Here is a 27845-nt window from a genome sequence, read left to right on the forward strand (position 1 = left end):
GTTAAAGGATATCTACATTGCTTAATGATCAATTGAACTGCTTAACTTTTCTAACACTGGTGCCTTCTTCTACAATAAAGTGACTAATTGCTTTTAAAATCTTTCCATCCAAGGGTTTTTTACCACAGCAAGTGAAAGAAATGATCATTAATTGAAAGTCTGTAACCATTATTATTTTGGCGACTATCAGAAATCCTGTCTCCCATCCACACTTAGTGTATTCGCCAGGGAATACATGACACGGCTGTTCTTTGGAGAGGTCCATGTCGGCTGCTGACAGGAAGACGTCTCTGTCCTGTAAATCTGGGCTTGAGTTTTAAACAGGCCAAAGCGAGCTGCAAGGAGGAAAAAGTCCTGTCTGAAGGTATGGGTGAAGAACGCATAGAGGAAGGGGTTTGCGCAGGAGTTGATGGGGTAGAAAAGGACCAGGAGGATTTTGGCATCTGAGATGGTGATGAGAGGAAGCTTGAGGGCAGCGGAGATGGCAAAGAAGGAGATGGGCGCCATGCAGACAAAATCAGTAAAGATGAGGACGGCCATGCGTTGAGCCACTCGGGTGTCTGCATGAGCAGGTGCTGATGAAGGCTTCCGGTAGGTCAAGTAGATGCTCAGGTAACAGCCACAAACACAGAAAAAGGCCAGGATGTTGAGAATGAGTAGAGAAACAACGTAGACCTGGGATGCAACAGACTCCACATCCATTGGCAAGCAGATACACACCTGTACAGATAAAAAACTGTTCAAATATTGATAGCAAAATTCTAAAATGCACTTAATTCTCTAACTTATGTCAAACAAGGTTATTTAGAGTCAAGTGGTACACGACATCTCTGGAGGAGCTACAGAGATTCACAGCTAAGTTGAGAGAATCTGCTGAGGTCGACTTTTATGGAAAGGAGCAGACAAATAAGTAGTCTCATTATCACTTTGCAATGAGTGAAGTTGAGGACTAACATACAAGTTAAGGAAGATTATCTTTTGAGATAAGAGTGAAATTGTACTTTTTGGCCCTATTTGCAAAACACAAACTAATTTCTTGTGGGTTGTTGGAATATACGTTTTTGTTGGAAAGCTTTTTAAAAATTTCTACACCTGTCCTATTCGTTAGTTTCAACTGTATACAATACTTTGAAGTTTGTGGCTGTAATGTCATAAAATGTGACAATAATCCAGCCCTTTTATGCCGAGCTCTTGCATTTGAGAAGGATCTTAATGTAACATGTGTTGAACAATAAGCTACCTACTTTGCTGTAGCTGCTTACACCAAATGTGGGTAGCAATGCAGCCAGCAGAGAGAAGCTCCATCCAGCTGTCATGATGATGCAGGCGTGCCTGAGACGAAGTTTGCGGTCGAGCCGCATGGCGTTTGTGATGGTGTGCCAGCGCTCCACAGTGATGGCCGTTAGCGTGAACACTGACAGCTCGCTGGCAAACACCTGTAAACCAAAGTAATTTACTATTCACAGACAGTGATGAGCAATGACATTAATGTACATATGCCAGCAACAAAATACACACACACCGTGAAAAATCCTGCCACTTTGCAGCCGAAACCCGTCTGCCAATCAATGGCATGGTTGTAGTAGCGTCCATGAGTTAGCATGTCAACAGTGGCAATCACTATCAGGTAGATACCCATGCAGAGGTCAGCGAATGCCAAGTGGCACATGAGAAAACGAGGAACAGTCAGCTTGGAGCGGCTCCCTAATTACAGGGCAGAGGGAAAACAAAAGGGCTTAAGTGAGAATTAAAGATTTGAAACAGCTACAAAGCAAGTTAATAACAGCTTTACAGCTTGTTACGTGACCATCCAACCCTGGGATATAAAAGGTATAAACAGCCCTCTAAGAAAAAAATCCAACCAGTATAGTAAGAAGCTTAGGTAAAGAAAATATAATCTGGAGTGAACAATAGGTTTGCCTCACATTGTTTCTTTGAAAGCATTGTTGAAAGGCTTTTAATGCAGAGTATGTAGATCAGGCATCCCTAAAGTCGGTCCTCTAGGGCTGCTGTCCTGCAGGTTTTAGAAGTTTCCTTGCTCTAGCACAGCTGATTTTAAATGAAAGCTCATTAAAAAGGTTTTTACTCAACTGCAATCACCATAATCAGCTGTGCTAAAGCAGGGAAACCGCTAAAACCTGCAGGACAGCGGCCCTTGAGGACCGACTGTGGGGATGCCTGATGTAGATAGTGCTGAATAGCACAAAAGAGCTGCTCTTGTTCTGTACTGTCAGCTTTATGTTTAAAAAAGTACAGCTGTGCAGGGTTTTGCCATCTCAACTTGTAGTTTATAAATGCTCTAAGCATTTCATTTTAAGATTGAAATATTTGTAATGTCCTAATTTCTGTCGTAGGTCTACAAAGAGGAAGTTTCTACATGTTGATTGGTTTTGGGAGGTATCATCCTGTACTAACAATCTGCATGGTGACACATGGTGATGGTAGAATCATGCTGCAGGAAAGCTTTTCTGAGAGGTTGTCTAAAATTATTGGAGGGGGATATCTACTCAGCTTTTAGCAAGAGTACCTTGGTGCTACCTTTAGCCATGCAAAACGTGGATGACTACCCATATACCCCATATACCAAAGCAATCAGTTAGCTAGCGGAAAGATGGCTGCAACACATTCATGCTTTTTTTTTTTTTTTTTTAGATCAATGCAAATAGACGTTAGACTTAAAAAAAAACAATCATTACTCATATTGGTGAATGTCTTATAGTGAATATTAACACTGCTATATACATCCTAAATGATAATCAGTATTAAAAACATTAATTTTACAAAATAAAAGAGAAAAAACAAGTTTCTATTTCAAACCAAGAACTGAATCACATTAATGAATTAGAAAACCGCAGCTGCAGAACAACTTTAAAGTAGTTTCTCACTAAGTGCATCTGAGCTTTACCTAACAAAACCAAAAGAACCACTGCGTTGCCAAGCAGAGCAAGAACAGAGATGATCCAGATGAGGATCCGTAGGGGGATGGGGGACATAATGTCCTCGCACGGATTAAACTTGTCAGGTGTCGGGCTGCAGGAGACGGAGGTGGAGTTGGAACAGTACTCTCTGTAGAAGGCTGGCATAGTTTTTGCATCAGGGTGATTACACAGAGAGATCCACTGAGATCTATCATTTGATACAAACAAGTAAAAAAAAACATCAACAATAAAACAGTGCAGTACCTGTTGAATTAATGATATTTTTATAGGATTTCTACCTGTTACTGTGTACGTTCTTGAAGGCGCAGCAGTGTGAAGGGTATGTCAGTTTGGCTATTTGGAGTTTTGTATATCGCTGCACAATAGGAAGCTCTTTCAGGTGATAAGCAGATTCTGCAAGCAGCTTCTTCAGACCACTGAGGATGGAGTCTGGCAGAGAGCTGACAGATGTCTGAGAGATGTCTCTGTAGAGGCAGAGCCAGGAGCATGAAATTAATCTGAACAATAATTTGGCAATTCTTTTTAAATAAATTATGAACAAACCCTGAAAAATATACACTCACAAACTCATATTAGTCATTTATAGCTCTTCATAAAAAAAACTTTTATTTCAGAACTGTGGGCTTTCTGGCTGGTTTCAGGTAATACTCTGGCCTCTGTAATTCTAGGTGCTTCTCCTACAGTATGTTTGGTGTGTTGTCCTAGTTTTTGAGTATGACATTTAAAAAATCATTTTGTAATGAAACATAATTTAGCCCAGACTCCATGGAACTTAACCGGAACCTTTTACATGACATTGCAGAGGCATTACAAGAATTTACTAGCTTTTTTCTCTTAAAATCCCTGGGTACTTTCCTCAGGTTTTATGCAACTCCAACTGATGAACCCAGAACTTAAATAGTGATTTTAAAACAGTATATCATTATACATCTAGTTCCCATTTGAATGTTTTTCAACACTCATGCTCATTTTAAATGCATTTTAAAATATTCTTGTCATATTGTCAATTTCTTGAGGATTTTTTAGCATTGTGTTTGGTATGAGTGCACTGTAAGATGACAGAGAAACCAAATGCGCTTTTCAGAGGACATGGAACAGCTACAGCAGAAGGAAAGCAGGGAAGCTGAAGGAGAGAAGCTAATCAATAAGAATAGAGCTCAACCAGTGGGAAAATATATGAATATTCTTAGGATTTTAACTCCCATTTTGGAAATGACAATGACACCTGGAGGGACATGATCAGGAGGAACCGACCCCCAACTCTGAATCCGAGTGGTATTTCAATATTGGACTCCTGTGCAAGTCACAGATTGTCCATAATGAACAACGTGTTTAAGCATTGGTGAACCTGGCTCCAGGACACCAATCGTCCTAGGAGGTTGATCATAGATCTTTTGACCTTCACCTGCATGTCTTGGACACTTGAGAGTCCGGCTGATGGTCATACCATGGCAGAAGCAGAGTGTTTTTTTTTTGCAGATGGTTCTGCTGGCTTCCTCCTGCCAAGATTTACAGTATGTACTGGAGCAATTTGCAGCCGATTGTGAATCGGCGGGGGTGAGAATCAGCGCCTATAAGTCCGAGGGCATGGTTCTCAACCAGAAAAATGTGGCTCGTCACCTTCAGGTTTGAGGAAGATTCCTGCCTCAAGTGGAGGAGTTTAGGTATCCTAGGGTCCTGATCACAAGTGAGGGGAGAACGGAACAGGAGATCGATAGACAGTTTGACTGCTGCTATGATGTGAATGCTGTCTGTTGTGGTGAAAAGACAACTGAGCAAAAACCCAAAGCTCATGATTTACTGGTCAGTATATGCTCAGACCCTCATCTATGGTCATGAAATCCGGATAGCGGATACAAGCAGATGAAGTGAGCATTCTCTGCAGGGTGGTTGGGCTCACCCTTAGAGAATGGGTGAGGAGCTTTGTCATTTGGGAGGGGCTTGGAGTGGAGCTGCATCTCCTCCACATCGAAAGGAGTCAGCTGAGGTGTTTCAGGCTTATCCTACCGGAGGGAGACCCAGAGGACAACCTAGGACACACTGAAGGGACTATGTCTCCCAACTGCCCTGGGAGCATATCGGGCTTCCTCCAGCAGAACTAGAGGAGATGTGTGCAGAGAGGGAAGTTTAGGAGTCTCTACTGAGACTGCTGCCCCCCTGACCTGTTTCCAGATGAAGCAGGAGACGATGAGTATGAGTACTGTATGCTTAATTAAAAGGATTTTGGAGAAATGGTGCAGAAATAATTATCCAAACAGCTTTTAACATGACAAGCAGCTCCTGTTTGTTTGACACGTTGGATACTAGAGGATGTCTCTTTTCTTTGGAAATGGGAAAATCTCTGTTATTGAAATTCACTGTCTTCAGAACCGTTTTTTTTAACTCCCAGTTCTAACTTTCATCCAGATTTTCTGTTTAAAATGGAATATCAGAGTCATCCCCATGCATGTCAGACTGTTGCCTGCTTTGAGTTAAAAAGGTGAATTGTAAAAGATACGAGAGAATGTCATGCTTACAGCACCACCAACCCATGGGAACCCACAAAGGCGTTGGGGCTGATGTGAGCAAGCTGCTTGTTTCCTCTGAGAAGCCTTAAAAAAAGGAGTAAGAAATAAGGAAATAAAATCTGAACGTTAAAATTTCATTTTAGTGACTGTGCGTCTCTCTGTGACTCACAATCGGTACATCTTTGTTCCATTGAAAGCGTCACTTGCCACCTTCTTGATGCCATTTCTGGTGAGCCGTCTGTCATCAGAAAGAGAAGCCAAATCTCAGTCACATGGCTCTAATGCTAAACAGTACCAGCAGTGAAAATTATCTGAGCCGCTGATGCCAAACTTGCTGTTTGCACTTCCTTTGTTCCCACAAGCTAAATCTGTGCAGCTACAGATCTTCAGCTAAACAGCAAGTGAATGGCTACTGCCTTTGTCAGCTGCTCTTTCCTCTTCTTGTCTTTTTTTTCTGTTAAACAGAAGGGATGATAAAATCATTGGCGATATTATGAAACCTGGGTCCCATCGGCACAGACGAGCACTGTAAAGGCTCCCCACTCATCCTACTGAAGAGCAAAGCGAAAGAAGCTCAAAGCAAACACATACTTATAATAATTTGTGGTTATTTTTGTGCATCCACCTCCAACATTTATACTTATGACTTATATAATACTTCATAACCATTCTGATTACTAAAGGGTCGTTCTTCTCTGGCCTTGGTTGTCATTTTGTGGCCCTTTGGTTATCTTAATTTATATTAGGTTGCCTTTTTCAGATAATCAATCCTTTTTCATAGAAATATCAGAAGAGTTTTGAAGCTTTTTGAAAACTGCTTTACTTCCAACTGAATTACAGATACGTCCTTTGCTATTACTGAGTGTTTCTAACTATTTAGGCCTTTACAGAAACAACTAATTGACTAATAGTTTGTTTATTGCCCATATATGCAGCTACAGAGGCTCACTGAGGTCCAACTGATATCCTTGGGCTATTTGGAGGCAAAGAATGATAGATGTCATTTGTTTAATTCTAAAAACTTATTTGTAAGAGTGTACATCTGCTTTAGTCAGTTACTTCAGTAAAATATCTTTTTGGCCTGTCTCTATTAACCAATTCTTAAAAACTATGGCACAACTGCAAGCCTGTCTTGGTCTAACTAAGAAAGAAGAAACTACTCAAACATTGAATTTCAATAGAGATTTAGTGAAGTCATTTAAAAAGGCTGGATTTAACACAGGGAGATTGGTTTAATTGACCTTTTTTAACCTTAGCCAAAACAAAAAAGTCCTTTTTGGTTTGCGTCATGTGAAGACCCCAGATTCAGAGAGTGGCTTTGGCAAAGCAGAGGTTTGAATAATAAAACTTTAGGCAAATTTACAGTTTAATCACAGGATTAGCTTTGCTGCTCGGGCCTAAAAATAACAAGTGACAAAACATAAGACTAAACTAATAAACTCAACACTAAAGCATGGAGTAAAATCACAAGACATTGAATTGCAAAAATAGACTAAGAAATTCCAAAATGTAGCAAGATCAATTTATATGCAAATAAACTAAACAAAATCCATCTTTTGACCAAATGGGAGAGATCAGCATTCTTTCTGTCCGTTTTGAATGATTTCCAGTGGGGAAGATGCTATCTATGGAGAAACTGCAGAGATCCACAGGTCAGATTGGAGTTTCTAATATTTTCTAAAGCTATGTTCCTACAGTGGGTTTTAATGCTCAAATCCGATTTATGTGCAGGAATCCGATTTCTTTTTGAGGGGTTGTTCCAATTACCTTTAAAATGTTACCTATAACTGACAAATTTTTGGGCTCATGGCGAGGGCAACTAAAATGATATATGCCATCACCTCTCTCCTCAATTCCTAAGTTTTAAAGTCCTGTGTCTGAAGGGTTGAATACGCATTCTATGAAGCAACTACGTCCTAAATCTAAAAGTTTTATTTCTGCTTTTTATCAAGCTTTTGAATTTCGCTGGCTCTCTCGTGCAGTTCTATCTCAGCTCCTGTCTGTTTTCCAACTGCTACAGTGTCCTGCTGAGGGGTGCAAAGTTGTGAAGAATGGGATAAGAAAATTACGTCAAGGTCACATCTAATCAGCCTTAGACGTTCCTATTGGCCACATCCTAAAAAATACAAGTTTGATTGAGACCACATAAGAATGTGGCTTGAATGTGACTTGAAAAAGTCAGACATGGGCTAGATCGGAGCGCTCCCACTAACTCTGGGCGTTCCCACTCACTCTAAACATCCTAACCTGATAACTTGGACCACTCTTGCCTGCAGTGAAAATTAGGTCTAATAGTCATACACTTCACATATCAGTCCTTCATAATAAAGTGGGAATAAGATGAGAAAGTCCAAGAAATAAATAAATTCATACCAGCATAAACCAGCCATCCCCATGGTGATGCACTGTGCTGCCAGCATCAAGCTGTAGGTTTTTTCTTTGTTTTTTGTTTTTATCAGCAGGGATCAAGGAAGCTGGAAAGGCTAAAATAAGATAACTTAAGGTAAAACATATTTATGCGTTAGAAGGGTCAGGTCAAAGTTAATATGTACAGGTAATAGATGTTTGAATAATAATGAAATATTTTACTCTTTTAATGAGCAAAGTGAGAGTAAAAGCACTCGTTTTTGGAAATTCCAAACCTTATCATGAAAACCTACCAAGTGCAGCTGCTTCTTCTCAAACAAAACTACCACCTGTTTTAGTAGACAAATTATATTACTCTATTGCACAAGCAGCACAAGTATTTGAGGTTCTGACACCGTATTTCCTTGTTTGTCAGTGTCATAATTATACAAAGACATGGCCGTGGGAAGTGGGGGTCCTTGGGGGTGCTACAACACCCCCAGTGGTGAGAGGGTGAGTTAAAAAAAATGTATCAAAAATACTTTGCACATTTTATAAATTTCTTATGAATATTTTGGGAAATGATTTAGACTTTTAGTATTAGCTTTTTTTTTTAATATAACCCTTTTGAGGCCTAATCAACACAAGTTCGTGGCAGTTTTGTTGTCATGATAACCGTCTAGCGAACTAGTGATCGCGAGGACAGAAACATCCCACTCGCGGCAGCACACTAGTAAGTTTACATAGTGTAACGACAGAAACGATGAGGAGGAAACATGGGGTAGAAACACATCTTGTATTTTTTTTTTGCAAAACCCCAACCAATGAAGAAAACCGCCGGTACTGAAATCATTAAAATGGAGAGCAGCCGGAGTGAGGAGACTGTTCAGCCGCCCCTGATGGCAGTTGCACCAGCAGACTCAGCACCTGCAACCCAAGCTAGTGTGATTGGATTAGACAAGCACTTCCAGCTAACATCCCCCTGTTTCAAATTTCTTGCACGGCATTGTAGTAAGGAAACGTTCTCGCGTTCTGTGGCACCGGCTAGGTTTGCTAGATGGCAGTGCATTATGTGGAAGAGCAAGATCACATTTTGTGTTTCATTTGTCTGAAAGCAGTTTAAAAAAAAAAACCCATTAATATAGAAAAATTTAAGAAAGACAACCCCTTCGGCTTGGTTTTCAATTTGACGTAAAGCAACGGAAAAATTTTACAAGCATGAGAGTTCAGAGTTGCACATCGAGTCAATACAAAAGTTGGCTGCTTTGAATGACGTCCCCAAAGATGCTCAATAATCCAGCGCTCATGCCAGAAAGCAGGCTAATGCCCGACACTGTTTAGAGCTTCTCTTCAGGACCATCAGATTCTTTGGCAGCAAGGGAATTGCCTTCAGGGGCGACACAACACTGGAAGGAATACATGATTTAATCCTGGAGCACACCTATGATTTCCCTGAAGAAAGAAAGTGGATAGAAGGAAGAGACAACTGGACGTCAGGCACAATACAAAATTAAATAATTGAAAAGTTTGCTCATGCTATGCAGAGGGAAATTGCTGCCTGCTCATCACATTTTTATTTTATGGCCTTACAGCTGACAGTACAACTGACATTAGCTCGACTGAGCAGTTCTCCTGCAGTCTGAAATATGTTGACAGCAGCCTCACACTGTGATTTTGGGATTTTATAATGCTCCGTGCAAAGCATTCTAGGATATATCTGCCTCCGCTGAGGCCTTTTTTTTTTTTTCCCCTCAAACACTTTGTAGACACCTTTTCTCTAATTACCCTCTGCCATTTTTAAAGAACCGCAGTGAGAAAGGTGAGCTTCAATGACTGTCTGAAACTGTAGCTCACGACACATATGCGGCTGAAAGTGCGCATGCACAGAAAAAGACAGCTAACGGTGTTAGCACCTAGAATGGCCTTACGTAAATATATCACCAGAATTATTGACAATTAGGAGGACCACTTATTTAGCTGATCCACCAATAAAACGTTGCCCTCTATACCTTTAAAGTGAATAAATTCGATTAAGCAGATACCAGAAACTGCTGCATTATTTTTATTTTAGAGAGTGTTATTTTTATCTTGTGTTCTTTGGGTAACATTTACATAGTATTATATTATATTTATTTCTTTGTGGTTTGCGTAAAAGGATTTTGGAGCTAATAGAATCATGTGTGAGATTAACACAGTGACTCAGGTTCAAGTTATAATTTTATCGTGAAGTTTAATTAATAGCGCATATATTTACCTGAGAATTGATGATGTCTGTGTGTTACACACCCTTGTTGCATGCACTGAAGTGGATATGACAATCAAGTAGTGAATCTCAATTTATTTATTTATTTTATTCTAAATAAGCTGATAGGCTCATTGGTCTTTTGTCTGAAAAAAAAAAAACAAAACAAGAAAAGGCTTCACAGCCCCCCCGTTCAAAATTACTTCCAGTGGCCCTGTACAAAGATATTGATTCCCTAAATGCACAAGTAACTCCTAATTTACTTTTGTCAGCACATAGAGATGCCTTTTGCTTGTAAAAGTATCCTTGCTGTTTAGTTTCATCTATAAAAAGACACTTCAAGTGCAGTTTGCTCCCGTTTTGCTAGTGCTTAATATGTGCAGTGCAGTGATGCGAAGTCCCTAGAGGTTACTCATATGCAACCCCCCCCCCCCCCCCCCCCCCCCCGCCCCCCAAAAAGAAAAAATCAGGACCAGTAGGAGAAGAAAAAAAGGATGTATGTCTTACATTTCCACAATTGGTTTAGTGCAGAGGCCTCTGAAGGCATTGGCAGGGACGCTTTCTATGTTGATGTTGTCCTGAAGGTCACTATGTAACAAGAAGGGCGAAAGACATGTTGAAAAACCAAATAAATGTGAGCATAAGCTGATCTGTAAGTATAAATCTGCCTGTCTCTTTTTCAGAGTTGTTGTTATTTGTATGTGATGTCCTCAGGCCATGTGTTTTAATTCAATGTGCCTATAAACTCAGATCCATGTGGGAATGATGGTGTGTGGGTGTTTTTAGCGAGCACACTGTAGCGGGTCAGTGCTCTAACACCTACAAAATAAAACGTGGGGCTGCAGACTGGATCTTGGAAAGGTCCGGAAAAATTCTCAGGCCCGTATTGGAGATGGTCCTGTAAAAAACACAATTGACAAATGTCACTTCCTTCACATCGTTACGCTTAGAAAAACAGACACTGATTGATTATTAAAACAATGTGGCAAACAAAGACATAATGAAAATACTTCAAAAATGAGCCAAGGTGAAAGGAAAATAGTTTTTCCCTAAAATAATTAGTTTGAACAAAATTTCTGAATGCTTAAACTGAATGCTTTATAAATAAACTCTAAATTGATCTAGCCTAAAGTCGGGAACTCTGAGTTTTTGGTTTCACAATGGCTGCTATGAATTAGTTCGATCAATTCCAAGGAGAACCCCTCGGAGTTTAGCATGTGCGCAACAAGTATAAAAGGTATTATCAATGGAGCACCGATTCGACAAGTCACCATGACAACAAGCAACAGGAAGTGTCTATTTCACCCCACTTAAACTGGAAATTTTAATGGAGAAATGAAAAAAAAAAGGACAATTTGTTCAAAAGACTGAGAAACTGCACTAAAATTGCAAAGGAGAGGAAGATGGCGAAGGAGAAGATTGTTGCTTGAGTTAATGTGTAGGTTTACATGAAGTGGCTTTGGCAAGCCATTTTTACATTTATTAAAAACACTCTCCTCTCTGTTGTTCTATTTATAGATCACTAAAATAAGATTCTTCCTGATAAAAATCTCACTCCTGGACTGAACTATTGTAATATATTTTGGAAATTAATTTTTTTAAAAGAGACAACATTTTAGAAAGTAAAAAAAAAAATTATATTGGTAAGAATTAAGTTTTTATATATCTAGAAATGTTTATACATTTTCAGTGGCCGTTTTGAAATTAATCAGCTTGACCTAATATGTACTTTTGATATCTTAAATATATTTCCTTATAGACAAAATAATCCAAATGCTGACCAGTAATATTAGGAATCTGGAGATCTGAAATTAATTTCTAGACATGCAGAATGTTTATTCTAGATGTGGAGAATTATATTTTCTTTCAAATGGTAATTTAAACAAATTTTTTTTTTTTTTTTCAGATATCAGGAATACATATTATCAGGAAAATATATCAGGAAATATCAGGAAAACTAGTACATATCAAAACACCTTGCCATAGTAAGTTGTGACAGCAAGGATTAGGGTATTTCTTGAATAATATGGTATTATTTCTTTAATGGTAGTAGATCAATGTATCTATTTAGGTGAAATCTTCTGGCAGCAGGTGAAAATGAAGTCTAAAAACGTTCTAATATATAGAACAACTATAGAAACTGTGGATCATCTCATGCGTCCCTCCTCATGTTGATTCAGTCTTCTTTTACACAGTAAATACTAAGTGGCTGTTTGCAGCCATGCTTCAGATGTTGTCATCCCAATAAATGGTCGTTATTAGTGGCTATCAGGCCCATAGAACGTGTTCAGATTGTGCCAGTAGGCTCAATAGGTTGTTATCATCAAGTGAATTCTAATCCTAAAGTAATTCCTATTCCCCCACAGAATGATAATATAAAAATAAAATTAAACAAAACAAAAACCAAAAACAAGTAATCTTATGCCCTGTCAACTGAGTTGTAGAATCCTCTCCCTATGAATATGTAATTAGATCATTCTTTAATAAGATCCTCATCAAATGGACATGCAATGTTTGTGTGTTCATGCCTAATGTGTGTAACAGATATAATGAAGGATTTTTTTTAATGCACAAAACTGCAATCACAATTGGACTAAATCAGGAAATAAAACAACGTGAATGGCTGTAATGAGAGCAGAGAAAGAGGACACTGAGTTTACTGAACAAAACCTGCTCCTGACCAGGTTAGCTCTGGGGAGAATGTTACTACGGTGACTGAAATAGAGGTTTACTAAACTCAGAGTTTCCCATATTTCAGGTTTAGAGAACTTAGAGTATTCAGTAAACCTGCTTCGTGAAACAGACACTTGGTTGAGGTAAGAACTATGGCTAAGTTGCTTTGTGGCCAAAATAGCAGATGGAGCTTTGTAATGAATCCTTTTTATTGAGAGGAAAACATTTATTTATAATTTTTTCTTGTATTTATTTATTTTTTTCAAGTGACTAGCTTGACTACTTGTAATTTTTGAATCTAGTTTGCAAAGAAAAATGATAGAAGCTGCCAGGGGGCTCAACTACTGTAGAAAAACCTGTTGACAGGCCAATTATTAGTCTCAAATCTGTCCTTTATGGAAGAGAAAGCATTTTTTTTTCCTTTAAAGAAATGCTTGATAAGTAACATGCACCATTTCCCACAAGCGATTTAAGGTCCCAAAAACATGAAAGAAGGTGCTTGGATCACATAAATAAATTAAATTTTTTGGCTTCCTCTTAAAACTCCCTTTGTGGTGAAAAATGAACCCTGAGAATCACTGTGAACACACCTTCCTCACAATAACAATTATGGTGCCAGCAATGTAATGGCCAGAGCATGGGGAGGCTGGTCAGAGTTGATGGGAAGAAGTTCCCCCTTCCAACAGGATAACAAGCCTAAACATACAACCAGACCTACAATAAAATTGTTAGATCAAAGCACATTTTCTGTCCACTTGATAATTATGCACTCCTTTTTTTGCTCTACCACCTTAACATTCCATTAAAATGCTTAAGATATGTAATGTCTTGACAACATTATATGCTGGTAACTGTATCTCCTTAAAATCATTGATGCAACGTGAAAAGGGACATTTTCTAGTGTATAAATATACACTAGAAAATGTCCCTTTTCACATTTATTTGCAATATAATCTTGTAACTCATTTTGCTAATTCTTATAACTCAGACTGCCTTAAAATTGAAGATAAATAAAGGATAAATTCAAGCACCAAGCAACCTTTGCATTTGTACTTAGACATAGATTTTAACTTTTTTTTTTTTTTACTGTACTTTCAACAATAAAAACACAATCAAATTAAGAATATCTTACTGTCACTGATTTATGTCTTGTTGTTGTGCTAAGGTTCCTCTTTTTTGTTAACAAACTGTTTAAAATATATTTTTGCTAACACACAAAACAGAGTTTTTGTGTCCCAGTTTTCTCAAAATGGGTCAAGTGAAACAGTACAGAGCATAGTAGTCCCAAGAGACTATAGCAATGCACTGAATCTCATAAAAGGCTACTTGGGGCTTCTTTGAAAAGATATATATTTATATATATATATAAATAAAATTAAATGAAATACTATTAGGCTACGTTCACACTGCAGGCCTTAATGCTCAATTCCGATTTTTTTTGTGAAATCGGATTTTTTTGCGTGTCCGTTCACACTTCCAAGTATATGCGACTTGTATGTGATCTACTGTGTGAACTGAAAGCGTTCAACCGAAGTGTCCCGCATGCGCACTCGAGGACGCGATGACGTCACATGTAGCAAGCGTCCTCAGTGTTTGCGGAAGTAAACATGACTCGTAATACCGCAGCGTATATTGCGTTCTTTAAGTTCTTCTCCAACAGGAGCAGGCACGTTACGAACGAAATCTTTTTAAGAAGATCAAAAAGAAAGACCCTCCCCCGGTTCCGGTAAGACCCTTCGAGTTTGGTCTGAATCGAGCTATCTTTCCAAATATGAATTAAGTCAGCAACCTCACTTTCTCTCCATTGACTGCTCTCTGTGTTATCTTCCGCCATGGTTGTTAGTTTTTCCCGCCTCCGCTTAGTAGGACGCAGATTAGTAACATTTGTAACATTTGTCAAGTATCAGTGACGTGTAGGTCGGATGAATGCGACCTGGCCGTACAGACACAGGTCGCATTTGAAAAGATCAGATACGTATCGGATTCAGGACCACATATCCAAGTGGCCTGGGTCGCATTTGAAAAAATCCGATCTGTGTCGTTCAGAATGTCATAAAAAGATCAGATACAGGACACATATGGGCAAAAAAATCGGAATTGGGTCACTTCAGGCTGCAGTGTGAACGTAGCCTAATTGTGGCAGCATGTTTGACACATCATTGGCCATCAGGGGATCTAGGCTATTTAAATAATCTGTCACGATTTGGTGGTGTTGGTTAGAGGACCCAAAAGCAGAGATGAGTAGGTTGAGATGAATAAAGTGATTTAATAGGTAAACAGGCTCTGAGGCAGGAGTCAAAAATCCAACAAAATACCTCACAAGACAGGAGTCAAAAATCCAACAAAAATATCCTAAGAACTAGAATCTAAGAGTCATCAGGGAAAAAGCAAAAACTAAGAACCAGGAAGAGACAAGGAAGGAACGACAGAGAACTGACCAGAGGTTTGATGAGAAGTAAGACGAGGATCCAACAAACAAGAACTGAAGAAGGAGGGCTTTTAAAGGGAACAGAGACAAAGAGAGAGCTGACGAGGAAATTGGCAACAGGTGCTGGCAGAAAAGAGAAAACAGCAAGGGGGGACAGAGGCCGGCCCCGGGGCCGAAGGAGAGGAAGACGCTCTGGAGGCCGGCCGCGGGGCCGGAGGCGAGGAAGACGCTCTGGAGGCCGGCCGCGGGGCCGGAGGCGAGGCAGACGCTCTGGAGGCCGGCCGCGGGGCCGGAGGCGAGGCAGAGTCCTTGGTGACTGGCCGCTGGGCCGGGGGCACGGCAGACGTTCAGGTGGCCGGCCGTTGGTCAGGCAACGAAGGGGGACCATTGGAGGACGACGTCTCCGTTGCAGCAGGAACCTCGGAGGAGGACGACGTCTCCGTTTGAACAGCTCAGCAACAGTCTCTGAGGGGACCGCGGCTCTGGAACAGGGTCCGAGGGGACCGCGGCTCTGGAACAGGGTCCGAGGGGACCGCGGCTCTGGAACAGGGTCCGAGGAGGCCGTCAGCTGCAGCTCTGGAACGGGGTCCGAGGGGACCGTGGACCGCGGCTCTGGAACAGGGTCCGAGGGGACCGTGGACCGCGGCTCTGGAGCAGGGGGGGTCGCCGACTGCGGCTCAGGAACAGCCTCTGAGGTGGCCGCCGACTGCGGCTCAGGAACAGCCTCTGAGGTGGCCGCCGACTGCGGCCCCTGGACAGGAACAGAGGGGCCCGCCGATTGCGGCCCCTGGACAGGAACAGAGGGGCCCGCCGATTGCGGCCCCTGGACAGGAACAGAGGGGCCCGCCGATTGCGGCCCCGGGACAGGAACAGGGGAGCCCGCCGGTTGCGGCTCCACCTCAGGAACAGGGGAGCCCGCCGATTGCGGCTCCACCTCAGGAACAGGGGAGCCCGCCGATTGCGGCTCCACCTCAGGAACAGGGGAGCCCGCCGGTTGCGGCTCCACCTCAGGAACAGGGGAGCCCGCCAGTTGCGGCTCCACCTCAGGAACAGGGGAGCCCGCCGATTGCGGCTCCACCTCAGGAACAGGGGAGCCCGCCGATTGCGGCTCCACCTCAGGAACAGGGGAGCCCGCCGGTTGCGGCTTACCCTCAGGAACGGAGGAGACCACCGACTGTGGCTCCACACCAGGAACGGAGGAGACCACCGACTGTGGCTCCACATCAGGAACGGAAGAGACCACCGACTGTGGCTCCACATCAGGAACGGAAGAGACCACCGACTGTGGCTCCACATCAGGAACGGAAGAGACCACCGACTGTGGCTCCACATCAGGAACGGAAGAGACCACCGACTGTGGCTCCACATCAGGAACGGAAGAGACCACCGACTGTGGCTCCACATCAGGAATGGAGGAGACCACCGACTGGGGCTCCACATCCAGCATGGAGGAAACTGCCCATGGCGGCACAGGTTCAGTCTCTGAGGTGGCTTGAAGTGCCCGCAGAGGGCTCTTGGCGGTTTGGGGCACCCGCTGAGGCGTATCTTCATTAACCCCGATCTCTGAAGCCTTTCGAAAAGTATGCAGAGCAGGCTCAGGGGTCTCTGGACGGCACAGAGCAGGCTCAGGGGTCTCTGGATGGCACATAGCAGGCTCAGGGGTCTCTGGACGGCACAGAGCAGGCTCAGGGGTCTCTGGACGGCACAGAGCAGGCTCAGGGGTCCCTGGACGGCACAGAGCAGGCTCAGGGGTCTCTGGACGGCACAGAGCAGGCTCAGGGGTCTCTGGACGGCACAGAGCAGGCTCAGGGGTCTCTGGACGGCACAGAGCTAACTCAGGGGTCTCTAGAAGGCTCAGAGCGTGCTTACGGCGACGCCGTCTCTTACATCGGGGGGTCTTAGAAACTGGGCTAATGGGTTCTGGTTCTACGCTAACTGGTTTGGAAATGGATTCATACGCTAAACTGGTTGGTATGTGAACTGGTTCTGAGGCTAGAAAATCAGGCGAGGTAACTGGCTCTAAAACTAAGGGGAAAGATATACTAAAGTGATCAGAAGCTAGGTTTGCAGGTTCACTAACTGGTTCTGACTCAAGGCTAACAGGTCTGCTAACGGGTTCGGACGCTAAGCTAACTGGTTTACTGACTGATTCCCGCTGGGGAGGAGAGATACGAGGTGGCATAAATGGGAAAAGATCATCTCTATCCCCATAATAGAAATTCCAGAGATCAGACTCCTGAATGTGGGGAGCTCTGACTGTCTGGGGTTTTATGGCTAGAGAAGCAGCAAAGCTAACTGGAGATACAGAATTACTTCCGGGTTCTGACGCTAATGATTCTGGAATGCTAATGGGCTGAAAAACAGGAGATGCGTGAATGATGGCGGGTTCTGAAGCTAGTGGAACAAAAACGCTACCGGGCTCTGGAACTAAAGGAAGAGAAGTGTTAACAGAAACTGGAGAAACAGGGTGACTGACGGACTCTAAAGCTAAAGGAACTGGTAAGCTAACTGGTTCTGAGGCTAACGGAAACAGATCACTTCCGGGTCCCGAAGCTGGATGGCTAACGTGAGCTGGAGAAAACGGAATGCTGGCAGACTCAGAGGCTAGAGAAACAGGAAAAGAATCTGGTTCTGATCTGGGATCTGACTGACAGAGAGCTCTAGCTGCAGGGGTTTTGATAAGTGGCGTGAGTTTGAGTTTTCTGACCGAGGGAACAATCTGCTGATCTAACAGGTGCTTACTGGGACGGAATTGACTGACCTGGTGAGGAAGAGGACTGAGACCTGCTGCTGGCTGAACAACAGAGAGAATGGAGGGGTAAGCTGACCCACTGGAGATGGAAAGGCCTTCTTGCCCCGGCGGCGGTTCCTACGCCTGGAAGAGGCAGAAGGCAGAGGCGAACCAGCAGCTGCAGCAGATGGAGGCTCGGATTCGGAGGTTGGTGGAAGCTGAGTTATGTCTCGGAGTGGTGGTTTGGGTGGTAAAGGTTTATTGTGTAGCTGAGCAAAAGCATCCTGTATATTCCACTCAGCTACAGCAATGTAACCAGTTTGGAGAAAAAAGTCACGGAAGTCAGGGAATTTTTCCAGTTTCTCCTTTACCTGCCTTGCTGCACTCACCCGCTTCCAAGGTGGGCTGATCAGAGGTAGGCTGTCCAATGTAGAGATGAGCAGAGAAAGAAAATCTCTTATTTTATTTGGGTCTGCTGGGTCCATGCTGTTGGCTGGATCCTTCTGTCACGATTTGGTGGTGTTGGTTAGAGGACCCAAAAGCAGAGATGAGTAGGTTGAGATGAATAAAGTGATTTAATAGGTAAACAGGCTCTGAGGCAGGAGTCAAAAATCCAACAAAAATATCCTAAGAACTAGAATCTAAGAGTCATCAGGGAAAAAGCAAAAACTAAGAACCAGTAAGAGACAAGGAAGGAACGACAGAGAACTGACCAGAGGTTTAATGAGAAGTAAGACGAGGATCCAGCAAACAAGAACTGAAGAAGGAGGGCTTTTAAAGGGAACAGAGAGAAAGAGAGAGCTGACGAGGAAATTGGCAACAGGTGCTGGCAGAAAAGAGAAAACAGCAAGGGGGGACAGAGCAGAAAACAGAGCTAGGAATAGAGGACACAAGAGGGCAGCAGAGGACAACAAATGGAAAATCTGGAGGACAGGAACTAACAAGAAAACAACAAAATAATAATAATTAGACACTAAAACAAGGAGAAAAGTAAGACTGAATACTCTAAATAAACATAACAAAACCAAGACTGTGACATAATCATGTATCTGGTTGTTTTGGTCCAGAGTTGTTGACCCATCATCTATGACCTACTTTGAACTCACAATCAGTTTTAAAAAAGCATCAAAGAGAAAAAAAAATATGCAAGCACTTACAGATGTTGAAGGTTCACCATGTTTCTAAAAGCATCTGGATGGATGGATCTCAGGTGTTTAGACTTAGTTATCGCTCTGAAAGTAGGGTTTTATTAGTTGCACACTTAAAAAAAATCTAATATACCAATAGTGTCTGTCAGATATACTTACATTTCAGTGAGCTCTGGGAGATTAGAGAAAACAAAAGCTCCTATTGTTTCTAAAGCAAGATTTTCGGATATGTACCTGAAAAGAAAAAAAAAAAAAACATGAAAAAAATGTCTCAGGGATTCATTTGCAGTTGTTAAACATATTTTCTCTTCATGATTTGGACATTTGCTCTCATGAGGAATCTAGTCATTTTTTTATAGCTATTTTTGTCCCAGCAGTACAGACACTAGACAAATCAGTGTTTTGGAGAAAATAGGTTTGCAAGCAAATCTGTATACTCACACATCAGAGAGCCCAGACAGACCGGCAAAGGCATAAGAATCAATGCACTGCAGGATGTTGTTCTGTATGATGTAACTAAAATAAAAAAATGGATGGACAGAAAGGAAATAAAAATATGAATGAATCAGGACACAATGATACTCTCAAAATGACGCTGCTGAAAAAACAGTCCAAAATTATTATTTTTTTTCTCAATGGGAGCATGGTGTATCCATCTGATTCTGTAAACATAAGGGAGTCCTTATAGGTAAATTGCTGTGTTTAAAACATAATCCAAAAGTTATTGACACAAAAGGTGGAATGCACTGTGGCACAGTTGTCAGCTCTCTGGTGATGGACTTCCTACCTGTCCAGGGTTTAAGTATGTAATAAAGTAAGCAAATCTTTAGAGATTTTAATGAAGAGAGTGCAAAGAAAAGCAAACAGAAAGACCAAAGATAGTCCACCGATCTTACGTCCAAAGGAAGATAGGCTTTTTCTTGTTACAAATTTACTCTTACTGTGTAGTTGTCTATTTTTGTGTAGTTTGTGTATGTATTTATCTACATGCTCTCATTTCATTTTGCTTTTGGAAGATGGGAATTTCCCCACTGATTTGTTTTTGCTTTTCTTTTAGTTATGTTATACTCTGATTTTCAGTAAAAGTGCTAGATTAACACAAACAAACACTGAAAAATACATCACTGTTTAGCAAATTTAATTTTGACAAAAAATTATATAAGCGTTTTAAAGATGTTCTGATTTAATGAGATGTCATGATTTTGGTGCTGACGGCTGGCATGATTGCTCATTTCATTCACCTGTCTAGCTCTGCCCTGTTTCTCATCACTGCTCATCTGATCCACCTGTTCCAGCACCTATTTATGCTGCATGTTTCCATGCCATGCATGCCAGATTATTCTTGAGCCTTTGGTGTTGAGAGTTCTCTGGCGTTTTAATGGTGTTCTGATTGCCTGATCCTGATCCATTTCTGTATTCGGACCTTTGAGCCTTCCTGCCCCTGTCTGATCGGTTTACCTGACCTGTCTTCAGACTCCTGTTTGATTCTTCTGTGGACTGAACTTAGATCTGCCTCTCAACTTCTCGGATCTGATCTCCTGACAGCTCTGCAGCCTTCTAGGCTTCTGCATCTGGCACTCTCTCTCAGTGTCCGCTGTGCTTTATCAAATGACCGGCTGAAATCCCCCTCGTTCTTTGGGCACAGACTGAACTGTCAAACCTGATGTTCCTGCCTAGGCTCGGACTGGGAACGATTTTAGGCCTGGGCATTAACATGCCTGTTTGAATCATTTTAATTAAGAAAATTGCTTCAGTTTATTTATAATCCTTAAGATTTATCTGTTTCATCAAATACAAAAAAAAGCATAATCTTCTTGGCTTCGACTCTCCAGGTATTTGGTCCGCCTCACTTAAGGTAATTATAAATAGCATCAAATAAAAATAATGAGGAACAAACACACTTACAGCTTTCTGAGGTGCTGAAGGTTGGTGAAATCACGCTGCTGAATCTCTCTGATCTGCGTCATCCTTACTTCCCTACAACAGTAAATATTTGGGTAAATAATTGTTGTGATTTTTGCAGTTGTAAATAAATACATGTAATGTTTTATTATTTAGCCAGAGAGGACCCTCTGGAATTTAAATTCTTATCAAAAAATTTTTTATGACCAAAATTAAAGCAGCTCAAAGAATACAGCGCTAAAACACAAATGCATAAATCTACATTGTTTACCAAACTGTAATAAAAGATACAACAATTCCAGGAAAATCTGTTTATAAGTTATATGGTTGTTAACAATCAAGACAGTCACAATCAAATAAATGGCCCCGTCTTTAAACAAGTTTCATTGAGTGAGCTTAATGAAACAAGTTTCTTCATATGCAGCTGGCTTTGGATCCAATTCCTTGCATGAGGAGAAAAATTTGCTGTATTTGGAGGGAAGCCAACACCCTCTCACTTAGAATATAAAATATAGGGTTTTATTGTATTTATTGTATTGCATCCTTTTTCACATGATCTCAAATTCCTATATTTTTATTTCTTTTTTAAATGTGGTTTTGCAATTAACAAAATATTTTAGACAAATCAGATTAAACATTTGTAGTTAGAGTTGGTTTTACTGTGTGCTTCTCTGTGTAGTAATTGAGATTAAACAATAAATTATGCCAAAATCAACACTAACTAGAATCACTAATATTGGGCAGAAGACAGCTTTGCACTACTGATTAGTGTGAAAGAAGCAAAGCAATTTTTATCTGGCCGTCCATACTGAAATGACCATCAATGGCTGCATACCTTCGAATATCCTAACTCTTGTGAGCCTTGACCTTTGCACGAAGCAGAACAGATGAAAAAACACACAGAGACTGGGATTTGACTTCAGTCCTCTCTGGGGAATAATTGCGACTTTTGACAGAAAGCATGTCCTTATGCTGTGAAAGCGCATGTGCCAGAAGCAGGATGTTTATGTGTGGGATTATGTGCAGTATTGAGGTTTCATTTCATACAAACCCATTAGATGACTTTTATTTTAAGCTTGCCTTTACCTTGAGATGTAAGGATTAAAGATATGTTTTTAATCAACTTGAGCTCAACCAGATCTGTCAAAAAAAAAGATTTTCAACTTTACCTTTCTACACTGGTCAAACATAAGACTGAAGGGTTTTTGTTTAAAAGAATGGTGTATTCTGTTGAATGGATTCAAGAAACTCTTTCCTTTAATTGCCTCAGCAGTGTTCTGAAAACAAAGTCTGTAGTTTCTCACCAACTTTGAAATCCAATATGGCTGCCATATCAATAAACAGGGATATGAAATAGCCAGGTCATGAGCACCTATAACAGCTTGTTTCTAAGTAAATCACTCACAAAAAAATATATAAAATCCTAAGAAAGTTGCTGCGAGATGCATGGATTGGATTCTGCTGGTAGACTTCAATGCCCTTGTAGGAAGAGACAGTGATACCTGGATGAGCATGATCAGGAGGAATACAACATCATCTCTGAACCCAAACAATGTTTTATTGTTGGACTACTGTCTACCTGACACCAGGACACCCTGGGCCAGAGGTTGTTAATTGACCTCATAATCGCATCTTCTGACCTTTGGCCATGTGTCTTGGACACTCCGGTGAAGAGAGGGGTTGAGCTGTCCACCGACCACCACCTACTGGTGAGCTGGATTTGCTGAAAGAGTAAGAGGCTGGACACACTCAGCAGGGCCAAGTGATTACTGAGGATCTTCTGGAAACATCTGGTGAAACCCTTGATTAGGGACATGTTCAACTCCCACCTCTAGGAGAGCCTTTTCCAGATTCCAGGGGAGGATGGTTACATGGAGAATAACTGCCTCCATTATCGATATAGTAGCCTGTTGCTGTGGCCCTAAGGTCTGCTCTGCCTGTCGTGGCCACTATCCCCAAACCTGTATGTGGACACCGGCAGCAGGGGATGCTGTCAAGCTGATGAAGGAGTCCTGTTGAAGGAGTCCTGTTGAGCCTTGCTTGTTTGTGGGTCTTTTGAGGCAGCAAGCCAGTACTGTGTGAAAGATGCTGCTGGCCAGGTGTTCATAGAGGCAAAATCTCATGCCCGTGAGGAGTTTGGGGAGGCCATGTCGAGGAACTATAGGTTGGCCTCAAAACAATTCTAGAAAACCATCCAATGTCTCTGGAGGGAGAAGGGGTGCCTTGTGAACAATGTATTCATACAGATGCTGCTTCTGTCCCTCAAATATTGTCCTAGGACATTTATGGACAGTGGAAGGAATATTTTGAGTATCAAGGAGGCTTGAGCCAGATTCGTTCATCACCCAGGCCGATGTCAGCGAGGGGTCCCAAATCGACACGGTGGCAAGGATTTGGGGGTTTGACGAGATCTGTCCTTAGTACCTTAGATCTCTGGATGTTGTCAGGCTTTCGTGTCCTAAACAACTCTTAAACATTACCCCTGTACTTGAAGACTGGGGTGGTGGTTTCCCTATATAAAAAAGGGGGAAGCAGGGAGTGTTGCAACTGTAAGGGAAACCCTACCTGAACCCTAACCCTACAAACATCTCAGTCTCCCCGGGAAGGCCTATGCCATGATGCTGGAGAGAAGAGTACAGCTGACTGACAAACCTCAGTGTCAGAGGGAGCAGTGTGGATTTAATCTTGGCTGTGGAACATTGAAACAACTCTTCTAAGATTCAGCCTCCAAAATCCATGATTGAAATCCATGATTTACAGTATGTAAAGTTACACACCCTATTCTCATGGGTACATTGGTAAGCTAACAATAACCTAAGCAGAGGCTGTTCTTGGCTCATAAGGTGTTTTACATTGGAAATAAAGATGTTGGATCAAGCACAAGTTGTTGGTAATCCCTACTCTCAGGAAAGGGAAAAGAAGGTTGGATTTTAACTAGGGTTGCCATATTTCATAGATAAAAATAAGGGACATCCATGACCTGAGTCCCTCGACTGATAAAGAGGTATTCAAGAAAAAAAATGTATCCAAATAAAGCTCCAAATATTTCATGGACAATTCAAGGTAAAACATTGCTGCATTTAAAGTGATATAGCAGGCAATGAATAAATAATAATAAAGCGCCCTATCAAAAGGCTTTTGCACAGTTATTCATGTCTACAGTATAATCTACCAAATGGCATTAGCAATCAGCTTCGTGTGAGCCCAACAGAATTTATAATATTCCTCATTCTCATCCTCCTTCAGACTTTTCAGCCAAGGCTTTGCTTATTTTCATTCACGTCTGTACTTGTGAAAACATTTTCTTCTAAAGAAATGGTGGAGTATTGGATGTAAACATGGGTGACAGAGAGTAATGTAGGTAAGGGGAGTCCGTCTCCCAGCACCTGTGACAGCAGCTGATACGAAGCTAAGGAGATTGTACTTCAATACATGATGCAATGTTTAACTGTCACGTAAAGGGCCGTTTTATACTTTAAGGGAATTGTGGCAACCCCAGTTTTAGCTATTTAAGGATACCGGTAACTATTTCAAGTTTAGTTTAAGTTTAGTTTATTTCAAGTTCTGAGGGGGTCATAACTCTAACCCTAAGAGTGACTTTAGTCATGTTGCAGTAGGAGTACGTCGGTAACTTTTAATCAATATCAAGATTAGTCAAAAGAAAGACATGATTTTGTTTTCTTGGCACAAAGTAAAAATTGTACCAGGTGGTCGTTGGACACCTGTTGCGGCTGGCAGACAGTATCTTAGAGCGTGTCTCATTTGGGAACATTTAAGTGATATATTTTCTTTTTTGCAGATGATGCCGTGTTTCAGGTACCTTAAAGCTATAAACCCCATTGAAACCATTGGCAGAATGTGAAAATGGCGGATTGTTCCCTCTACTTGGCATCCCTAAGCAGAGGAGTTTCAGTTTGTTGGTTTTCTGATGACAGTTTGTAGCACAGATGGATGAATTTAAAACTGATAAATATCGATTAACTTATTTGTTCCGTCATAGTAAAGGAAGAGCTGAGACCAAAAGAAAAACTTTATATCTTCTAGTCTGTTTACACTATGAGTTTTTTAAAGATACTAGAAATTCTTGGATAAATAAAGTAATTTATCTTTTAATGAAATATCAAAAATAATTACTAATAAAACTCCTCATAGGCAATTCTTGCCCCATGCACTAAATGTCACTGTTCTTAGTATTTTGGCATGCATGTTTGAAATGCATTTCACTGCATTTTAAACAGGTGCAAGGAAGCAGATAAATTTCAGACCTCCTCCTCACTCTTGTACCTCGCATCCAGGGTTGTTGCGAAAAATGACAGAAAAAACATACAATGTTGCATTCTACAAACAAATGCAGTGAGAAAAACTAGAAACTAATATGTGCGTAATCAAGCAGCAAACACAGTGCAACTATGGTTTTAAGTTTCAATGTGTTTGTGTACAAGAGAGTTCCAATGAATGCTGTAATCTGCACAAGAAGCTGGGGCAGATCAGAGTTGTGTTGTTTTTAATTCTCAATTAAACCATCTTTAAGACCATGAGGACAAGACTTAGCCAAATGAAAAGGTTTGAGCATTGCATAGGAATATGCACATGCACAAGACAAGATTGTCTAATATTGCATTGTTTTAAAAAAATATTTTATGGTAAGAGGAATGTGAAGATAGTTATTTTTGTTTCACACAAAGTCTCTGGAGAAGTCTTTACTTGTTCCTGCAGCAATAGGATTCTTTATTCATAAACAAGTGTAAAACAAATGGAGCTTTTGACATGATGTATCCTTATGGCATGCTTTCCAAATAGTCAAATACATTTTGAAAAACTACATGCATAATTTTGTTGCTTTATAACCATCATCTATAATGTGTTTCGAAAGATTTTTGTTTGATGGACCAACAGAAAGTAAAGAATATAATTTTACCATGTAAAACCAGAAAATTGTGGCAGGCAGTTAGATTCACTCCATTTGAATCTACAAATTGTCCTTTAGGGTCACAGGGGGACTTTTGCCTATCTCCAGCAGTCTACAGGCAAAAGAGGAGGTATATTCTACACAGGAAACATTTCAATCATTTCAAAAATTCCAGCGCAATCATAAAAAAAATAAAATAAAAATAAATAGAAAATACTTACCACCACCCATCAATGAATGTAACTCATTGTTAAAATAAAAAAAATTTTTAAAGCCTAAAACTTTTGTTAGCAAATAGAACTTAAAGGCAGAAGCATCAATTAAACCCTGAAGGAGCTGCAGAAATCCACATATCAGGGGGGAAATCGGTTGACAGGACAACAATTCGACTTGCAGTCTCCAAATCTGGCCTTTATTGAAGAGAGGCATAGGGAATCCATAAGTAAGCCATAAGAAGCTACATTTTTAATTTGTCAGTCATGACCACAGCACAGCAAACAGGTGGAAGAAGGTTTTCTGGTCAGATTAGACCAACATATAAAATTCCTTGTTGGATGAAAAACTAATGATAAACAAACATTCCACATACCATGTAATATTCTGATGGCAGCATAATACTGTAGGCTTCTTTACCAGGAACAGGGAAAAAACTCAGGAGTAATAAGAGGATCAGTGGAGTTATAGTTTAACTCGGAATTTATGTTACTAGTTGAAAAACTTAATGCTTATAAACGTTAATTATGAAGAATGACTGATTTTTAGTTATTTTGCAACGAAGAATTGGTAAGATATTCAGCCTTTATAGAAATATATCCAAAAAATCTGTAGCTGTAATTGCAGTGAAATACTTTAAAGGAGAGCTGGATACAAATGCATGCTATAGTTTTAAGATGTCAATTTTTAGCAACTGTTTTGGTTATTCAGAAAATAAATACAAAATTTAAGAATAGCTTGTTTTACTTTTGTAAAATCAGTATTATTATATTTACTATATTTTGGGTTGCTTTAAGAACTAAGAGTTTAAAAAAGAAGTCAGTTTTCTAAAACTTATTGCAAGACAAACATAAATAAAAAGGCAAACTGGAGATAAAGGCAGTTTTATTTAAAATGCTTTAGTAAAATTCTCTGTTTTCAAGAGGAAAACCTGCTAACTCTTTAACTGCCTGATCAACCAAATGCTGACTGTTTGCTCGACAAAATGCACGTTGGAGGTTAACAAGGCCGTTAAAGAATTAATGCATATTAAATCTTAGCCAAATGAGAAAACAGCTACTCACAATCTCCAAATCTCATCTACTTCCATGTCTGTTCCTGCAAGTGCGTTTATATTTACTCACAGGCACGAGGTGTTGCTGGAAAAGTTGGAAGAAATCACTCTGACTCCAATTCCCAGCGACTTGCATGAGCTTTGCATCAGTTCTGGGGAACCAGCTCCATATCCATGTTTCACGTTGGTTTCAGAGCCAGGCATGTAAGCTTCTGCCATCTTTATCATCAGGATTATCAGTACTTCTGCCACCATCCTTTCAGACTGTTGTCTTTCAGTATGTTTAAAAAAAAAGTCCTGATGTGTGTCTTATCTCACTAAATTCACATGTATTTAGGCCCTCAGAATCCACGCTACACTCTGATGTAAAAAGTTTTTTCTTTTCCTCTTCTTTTTCTTCAAAGGTCAAAGAATAAGAGAACTGTGAAGCGTTTTGATGTTTTCGCGCTGCAGTGAATGCCGTTGGTGTGTGAAAAAAAAATCAAGGGTGGATGAGGCTGTAGGAGGATCCTTCTTGAATTTGTGCACGTGTGTTCTGTGTGTGGTGTCTACAAAATACCACAACAAGGCATACAGCAGAAATCTTGCACTTTACTCGAGCACCCTAACCTTATCAGGAATCTGGTTTCACTCGCTTGTTACTTTTTAAGAGGCAGAAAAGTCTGGTATCAGACGACACCAGAGAGCCAGTGGAGCTTCATTGTTGTGGAAGTATAAGAAACACACACTTTAAAAATCCTTATGGTTTCTTAT

The 27845-nt window shown here is 40.9% G+C and overlaps 1 protein-coding gene across 1 annotated transcript; it reads right to left on the reverse strand.

Moving 5' to 3' along the window:
* fshr (follicle stimulating hormone receptor) lies at positions 1 to 27479 on the reverse strand. The gene is made up of 14 exons (XM_038282512.1): positions 27163 to 27479; positions 20920 to 20991; positions 19456 to 19530; positions 19174 to 19248; positions 19024 to 19098; positions 10858 to 10932; positions 10542 to 10622; positions 5616 to 5684; positions 5456 to 5530; positions 3218 to 3403; positions 2906 to 3126; positions 1523 to 1704; positions 1245 to 1436; positions 1 to 720 (listed from the first exon to the last, which is right to left on the reverse strand). The coding sequence occupies exons 1-14, from the start codon at positions 27345 to 27347 to the stop codon at positions 187 to 189; spliced, it is 2097 nt and encodes a 698-aa protein (XP_038138440.1). The 5' UTR covers positions 27348 to 27479; the 3' UTR covers positions 1 to 186.
* Positions 27480 to 27845: the final 366 nt, after the last annotated feature.

The sequence above is a fragment of the Cyprinodon tularosa genome, unplaced genomic scaffold, assembly GCF_016077235.1.
Source record: "Cyprinodon tularosa strain WSP-4 unplaced genomic scaffold, ASM1607723v1 ctg185, whole genome shotgun sequence".
Classification (NCBI taxonomy): domain Eukaryota; kingdom Metazoa; phylum Chordata; class Actinopteri; order Cyprinodontiformes; family Cyprinodontidae; genus Cyprinodon; species Cyprinodon tularosa.